Source organism: Sinocyclocheilus rhinocerous, unplaced genomic scaffold, assembly GCF_001515625.1.
Source record: "Sinocyclocheilus rhinocerous isolate Xijiao unplaced genomic scaffold, SAMN03320098_v1.1 scaffold1779, whole genome shotgun sequence".
In the NCBI taxonomy this organism is placed as follows: Eukaryota; Metazoa; Chordata; class Actinopteri; order Cypriniformes; family Cyprinidae; genus Sinocyclocheilus; species Sinocyclocheilus rhinocerous.
The window spans coordinates 31233-38714 of record NW_015662579.1 but is presented as its reverse complement, the minus strand read 5'-3'; the positions used below and the strand labels follow the sequence as shown (position 1 = coordinate 38714).

Sequence of the window (7482 nt, the reverse complement as noted above, 5' to 3'; positions counted from 1 at the left end):
GCATCCCTTAAAACCTCCTCAACGCGTCACTCGGTTCGATCCTCCAAGCAGTTTCACCCAGAACCATCCAATCTTATCTAACTGCTTGGAGATGATTTAAAGCTTTCCACCCCTCGTACAACCTGCCATTTCCCGATTTCTCCCCTCTCTCAATCACATCTTTTGTTTCCTACCTTAACACCTGTAAGAACCTCCAAGCCCGGTCCATCACAGGTTATCTAAGCGGCATCCAATTTTTTTCACAAATTAATCTACGGCACCCCCTCTCCTGAAATAAACAATTCTCAAACATCTCTTTTTGATCAAAGGAATTCAGTGCTCTCATCCTCCAAGCCTGGACGCTAGACAACCGATAACTTTAGACATTCTTTCTAAATGTATCCACATTCTCCGCACAGGGTACCACTCACTTCATACCGCTTGTACACTCGACGCAATGTTCATACTGGCTTTTTTTGGTTTCCTGAGATGCTTGGAATTCACAATAACTTCTATTCAACCCCAAACTCCATCCAACTGTCTCCGACCTTTCCGTGCTCGACCGCGAAACTATCTCCTATTTCATCAAAAATTAAATCAGATCAGGAAAGAGGTCACCACGTCTAAACTTTTAGTCACCAATCCAACCCTATCAGGCCATTTTTCTTACCTCAAATTCAGAAGCTCTCAGTCTACATCCCCTCTTGACCCTCTTTTTGTCAATGACTGTAACCACCCCGTCACACGTTTTTGGTTTCAATCCAATCGACGTTTTTCTATCCAAACGATGTTCCTCGACCGCGAAACTATCTCCTATTTCATCAAAAATTAAATCAGATCAGGAAAGAGGTCACCACGTCTAAACTTTTAGTCACCAATCCAACCCTATCAGGCCATTTTTCTTACCTCAAATTCAGAAGCTCTCAGTCTACATCCCCTCTTGACCCTCTTTTTGTCAATGACTGTAACCACCCCGTCACACGTTTTTGGTTTCAATCCAATCCAATCAACGTTTTTCTATCCAAACGATGTTCAAAAACATCGTCCAACCATGCATACCCACAGAAAGACTTTCCAGCCACTCCTTCCGAATCGGGGCAGCAACTACAGCAGCTCAAAAAGGCCTCTCACAACAGCAGATCCAAGCTCTCGGTCGATGGTCATCGGACGCCTTCAAGAGCTATATCAGGACCAATAATTTTCACACTAAGAAATCCCATCTAATTCTGATCAGTTAAATGAAATTTGATGCTGCAGTGCCTGCTTAATTTGATACTGCCGCCGCAGTGCCCCGCTCATTTGATACTGCCGCTACCCTGCTTAATTTATACTGCCGCCGCAGTGCTCCGCTCATTTGATCCTGCCGCTGCAGTGGCCCGCTCATTTGATACTGCCGCCGCAGTGCCCCGATCATTTGATACTGCCGCTACCCTGCTTAATTTATACTGCCGCCGCAGTGCTCCGCTCATTTGATCCTGCCGCTGCAGTGCCCCGCTCATTTGATACTGCCGCTGCAGTGGCCCGCTCATTTGATACTACCGCTGCAGTGCCTGCTTAATTTGATACTGCCGCCGCAGTGCCCTGCTCATTTGATACTGCCGCCGCAGTGCCTGCTTAATTTGATACTGCCGCCGCAGTGCCCTGCTCATTTGATACTGCCGCCGCAGTGCCTGCTTAATTTTGATGCTACCGCCGCAGTGCTTCCATCTGTCGTTTTGAGCCCCATTTGCTTTTTCTGCATCGGACAGGGCTCTCCCTTCCGGTGCAGCAGAGCCGCAGCTCCCTTCGGACGCAGTGAGTCCCTCACCTGGCCTTCCATCGTGCTCCTTATTTGGTGGCAGGTAGGGGTTGCCATCCAACGTGGAGAGCCGCAGCTCCTGTCAAGCACCGCATGACCCCTCCCAGTCGCCCTGGCGCCACCCTACTTTATCTTCATGGCACACATATTTTTGGGGGGCTACTAACAATTTTCTCTCAGGCTGCTGTCTCATGCCATTAGCTTCTTTTGGGGAGTTCTCTGGGTTCGGGCTCTAGCCCGAGCTCGGAGCCCTCCCTCTGGACAGCACGCCAAATATGCTACTAATTGCTCAATCATATTATATGTTAGTGTGAACTCTAAGATACTGCTGTATTGAACATGGCACCTGATGACTAATTTTCAAACTTTTTTTTTTTTTGTTCCCTGTCATTTTGCTTTATTTGATGTTTGATTCATCGTGGGTTCCCTCTTATGTCATACTCGGGGGTTCCCTTAGGCATTTAGGCACATGCGCACTCTTCAAAAATGGCGCTTATTGAGCACGCGCAATAATACATAGATTAAAATGTATTTATATTTAGATTGTACTGCATGTTAGCTTGCTTATTGTGTCCAAGAATATATTTATTTAAGCCCATATCCCTTGCTAACAAGAAACTATACTTCTAACCACAGGTTGAGAGCTGTAGTTCCAACCATGTAAGTTTGCAACGCTGTTTGCGAATGTTCGTTTGAACTATGGTTTTGGGAAACACCAAATCATTGAACTATGTTGGTAACGACGGAACTTGCGACCATAGTTGGGTAACGGTGCTTTTGGGAAACACACCCCTGTATGATTGATAGGCCTGTTTCCTCATGGGGACCAAGAAATGTCCCAACAAGGTCAAAATTTACTGGTTTTACTATAGGCTACTTGTATGTTTGACACACACACAGTCACACCCCTGGACTGTTTTTGTTGTTTTCATCCTTCATGTGCTCTGTGTGACCTAGTTTCTGTCTCCCTTTGATTATGTAATTTAGTTCAGGTGTGTCTTGTCTATTATCCTCATTTACCAATGTACTTAAGCCCTAGTCTGTGCAGTCTGTTTTTGTCCGGTCTTCTTGGTTCCTACGTGTGCATCCTGCCTGTCCGTCCTGTGATTTATCCTCGTGTGGATTTATTAAAAGACTGTTGGCATCAATTGTCATCTTCTTTGAGCGTTTTATCTCACCGTAGCATCACACACACAAACAAGTGTTCCTTTTGTGGAAGATTACCACGATTATTAATGCAAGACATCACACCATGTTTTTACAAATTATATTTGTTTTAAACTACATACACAGCAATATATTTACATACATTTATCCTCCATCATCTCCAGCAGCTCAGCCTGACATCTTTTAATAGAGCGCATCAGATCACTAAAGAGCTCAGCGCTGGCTGCTTTCTCTCGCTCTGCACTTTTCTGAAATTTTTTATTTATTTTTTTTGTAATTAAATCAGCTTTTAAAAAATAATTTGATAAAATATTTTGGCAAAAATATTTAACATGACAACAAAGAAAGAAATATTCAAAGTAAAGTCATTTTTTAAAAATTATATCTTATTACTTGCTTCTATTTTGATATTGAAATATATTGACGTTAATATTGTTAGATTATTGCTTGATTGTTCAGATTTCTTAATTGTTTGATAGGCAGATATTTTAATTTTCACTTTTTAAATATTGATTTCCTTGCAAAACACAGTAACTGCCAAAAGAAAGTGTGTGCTGTATTTGATATTGACCTACCAGTTTGACTGAGTTTCTGGTCTAAAGTTTCCTGCAGTTGAGTCAGAGCTCTCCTCAGAGTCCCCACACTCACATCAGTGTTCATACTGATCTCAGGCCAGTTCCTGGTGTGTGGAGGGCTGCACAGGGATGGATCAATCTACAGCAGGAGAGAAGAGAAATCCCTCAGCGTGAGGAGTGTGAGTGTTGTCCTGTGATGAGAGCAGACAGAGAGACACTGACCTGTAGGAGCTGGAGGTGATCCTCAGTGTGTAAGAGATGATCCAGCTCAGTGTTTCTCATCTTGAGCTCAGTGATTTCCTGCTGCAGCTCTTGAATGAGCTCTTCATCCTGTTTCTCTGCTGTTTTCTGCTTCTCCTCCATCATCTCCAGCAGCTCAGCCTGACATCTTTTAATAGAGCGCATCAGATCACTAAAGAGCTCAGCGCTGGCTGCTTTCTCTCGCTCTGCACTTTTCTGAAATTTTTTATTTATTTTTTTTGTAATTAAATCAGCTTTATCAAATAAGAGCATTATTCATCAAATATTGAACATGCCCACTTTTCTGAGTTTTGCTGAGTGTCTGATGTCCTGAATCTTCCTAATTCTGTCCTGGATAATCTGCTGCACGTGTTTCTGTGTCTTCACCAGCTGAGCCTATAGACAGACATGAACATTTTATATTTTATCAAGACATATTTTATCACTTTTCTTAACATGTTTTTCCATTTCTGACAAAAGATATTGTTGGAATATTTAAAACCAGATTATTGAAGTAAGTTTATTGTATTGTTAGGAACTCGTGCCTTCTTCTTTGTACTCTCCTCCTCTAGAGGAACAGTGTTGTGAGTCTTGTGGTCTCCATCAGTGCAAAACGCACACAAACGTGTCTGATCATCTCTACAGAACAGCTCCAGAGGTCTCTCGTGTTTCTGGCATATATAAGAGAAATCCCTCAGCGTGAGGAGTGTGAGTGTTGTCCTGTGATGAGAGCAGACAGAGAGACACTGACCTGTAGGAGCTGGAGGTGATCCTCAGTGTGTAAGAGATGATCCAGCTCAGTGTTTCTCATCTTGAGCTCAGTGATTTCCTGCTGCAGCTCTTGAATGAGCTCTTCATCCTGTTTCTCTGCTGTTTTCTGCTTCTCCTCCATCATCTCCAGCAGCTCAGCCTGACATCTTTTAATAGAGCGCATCAGATCACTGAAGAGCTCAGCGCTGGCTGCTTTCTCTCGCTCTGCACTTTTCTGATTTTTTGTTGTTGTAATTAAATCAGCTTTATCAAATAAGAGCATTATTCATCAAATATTGAACATGCCCACTTTTCCGAGTTTTGCTGAGTGTCTGATGTCCTGAATCTTCCTAATTCTGTCCTGGATAATCTGCTGCACGTGTTTCTGTGTCTTCACCAGCTGAGCCTATAGACAGACATGAACATATTTTATATTTTATCAAGACATATTTTATCACTTTTCTTAACATGTATTTTCCATTTCTGACAAAAGATATTGTTGGAATATTTAAAATATGTTGTCAGTATCTCATACCCTCTTCTTATTACTCTCCTCCTCTAGAGGAACAGTGTTGTGAGTCTTGTGGTCTCCATCAGTGCAAAACGCACACAAACGTGTCTGATCATCTCTACAGAACAGCTCCAGAGGTCTCTCGTGTTTCTGGCATATATAGTCCTTCATATTCTCCACAGGGTCCATCAGTTTGTGTTTCTTTAAGTTTGGGACTCTCTGATGAGGCTCCAGATGAGTTTCACAGTATGAGTTTTGACACACCAGGCAGGACTTCAGGGCTTTCAGCTTTCTTTCATCACAGATGTCACAGAGAACATCAGTTATATTCAGAGTGAACTTTTCTTGAAAGAGTTGTACAAGCTGTCTAAGTGCTGTGTTGATCTTGAGGTCGGGTCTTTTACTGAATGTTTCTTTACACAATGGACATTTGCAGTCCTGACTGTTGTCCCAGCACTGGTTCAGGCAGCTCTTACAGAAGTTGTGTCCACATGGAGTGCTGACTGGATCAGTGAACACTTCCAGACACACTGAACACTGAAGCTCCTCAGCCATAGAACCACTGGAGGAGGACATAGCTGATAAGGAAAGAAATAATAAAACAATGTATCACCTGCAGTTTATGTCTACACAAAAAAGTAAGCAATATCACACAGTCAATATTGTTGTTCCAAATATCAGTCAGTTCCGAATATCTGTCACTGCTGAGCTTACATTAAAACCAACGGAATCAATTTTATACAACAGATCAGTAAACAGGAAATTAATATTAAGTAACTTGCATTTTAGATAAAGTGTAGTCAGTTAATGTATCTATTTTGCGCCACCCAGAGCCTCCGCCAATCAAAATAGCTCTAAAAAGGGTCAAAGAAGAAATGGGGGCCATTCTCACAGAACGCATTCTGTGTTAGGTCTACTATTCCATTATTTTTCAATGTAAACATGCATCTTTTACAATTGCGCTCACATCTCTTGTTGAGTTCAGCGCAAAATATGTGCTAAAACAAGGCGCTCAAGCTAAAAGATGTTCAATATATAGATGTATATAAAGAATATAAAGATGTTCAACCTTGAAACTAACTATTAAAGTTGTTATTGTTGCTATTATTATTATTTTGGTAATTGACTTACATGGAGGTTTATCCATATGTTGTCTCCTGGTTTGACTTGGTGAAGTTGGTAAAAATTCTGCCATTGCTCTTCTTCTCTTTGTCTTTGCAGGAAAAGGTCATAACATGTTTTTATTTCACAGGATGAAATCTGTTCATCACAGTCTCTAACACGTCTGCAAATATTTTTTATACTACTATGAATTAATGTATTAATACCAAAACTGCTACAATACAAATTAAATTCTTGGATGTGAAAGAGATTCACTCTTTCTTGAATACAGCAATAAAATGGCATAAATAAAAATTGTGTCGTTAGGTGTTTTACAACCCTAACGACAATTTTTTGCCAAAAATCTGAGACATTTTCATAGTACACAACTAAACTAGCCGAATAAACTAGTTGCTACAGTGCTTTAACCTGATTTTTCCTAGTTTTAGTTAGACATAGACGCTTATTCACATAGGCTACTTGTTTAAATTTCTCTTGCATGTCCATCACGTACCTCTGAGTATCATTCGTCTTTGCACGTCATAGAAATACATAAGCTTATTCTTTATTAAAAACCTTAAAACCAACCCAGATTGTTGTTCATAAGTTTAGTTTCACTTTCACAGAAGTTCCTCCAACGCGGAAGTAAGCCTATGGGCGAGACTTCTGGTTCATTAGCCGCTATAGGAAAATAACGAGAAGAATTACAACGTGCAGTAAACGGTAAAACTGTTTGCACTAAAAACCAGTGTGTTCATAATTAAGATAATACATTAAAATAATATGGTAAGACACACCAATAGCTGGACGTGGTTGAGACCGACGCCCATTTTTACAGCAAGAAAAATGTGTATAGGACTGGCAGAGTTGGCTTGACATTAGACGTTCGAGATTCGCAAATTTAGGGACCGTCTCTAAAGTTACATGCAACACTTTTCTAACATCAATAGCATTTGAGGAGAATGGCTTACAGTCATAAAAACAACTGTAAAGTGTCCATTTAGGTGTCAACTACAATGCACACCTTATACATAATGCATACCTTATACAATACACAATGCATACCTTATACAATGCACACCTTATACATTAGCCTTATTTATTAAAATAAACTGTAAATCATACGTAAAAAAAATTTAACTTTTCACTACCGAATGGCTCAAATGCTAAATATACCATAATTTAAAGCTCAATTGAGGAGAATGACTTAGTCATAAAAACAACTGTAAACTGTTCATCTAGGTGTCAACTATAATGCACACCTTTTACATTTTTGATATTTATTCAAATCTACTGTAAATCATATGTTTAAAAAAAATGCTACTTTTTTTCAACCGAAAGGGCTCAAATGCAGATTTAAA

The 7482-nt window shown here is 40.5% G+C and overlaps 1 protein-coding gene across 1 annotated transcript in view; it reads right to left on the bottom strand.

Annotated features, from left to right (window-relative positions):
- LOC107728089 (E3 ubiquitin-protein ligase TRIM39-like) overlaps positions 1 to 6748 on the bottom strand; it is a 12749-nt gene extending 6001 nt beyond the window's left edge. The window contains exons 1-6 of the mRNA XM_016538167.1: positions 6636 to 6748; positions 6152 to 6233; positions 5045 to 5598; positions 4820 to 4915; positions 4511 to 4744; positions 3520 to 3658 (exon numbers count right to left, since the gene is read on the bottom strand). Of these exons, the coding sequence (XP_016393653.1) occupies positions 3520 to 3658; positions 4511 to 4744; positions 4820 to 4915; positions 5045 to 5598; positions 6152 to 6215 (1087 nt within the window). The 5' untranslated portion in view covers positions 6216 to 6233; positions 6636 to 6748. The remainder of the gene's footprint in view (positions 1 to 3519; positions 3659 to 4510; positions 4745 to 4819; positions 4916 to 5044; positions 5599 to 6151; positions 6234 to 6635) is intronic.
- Positions 6749 to 7482: the final 734 nt, after the last annotated feature.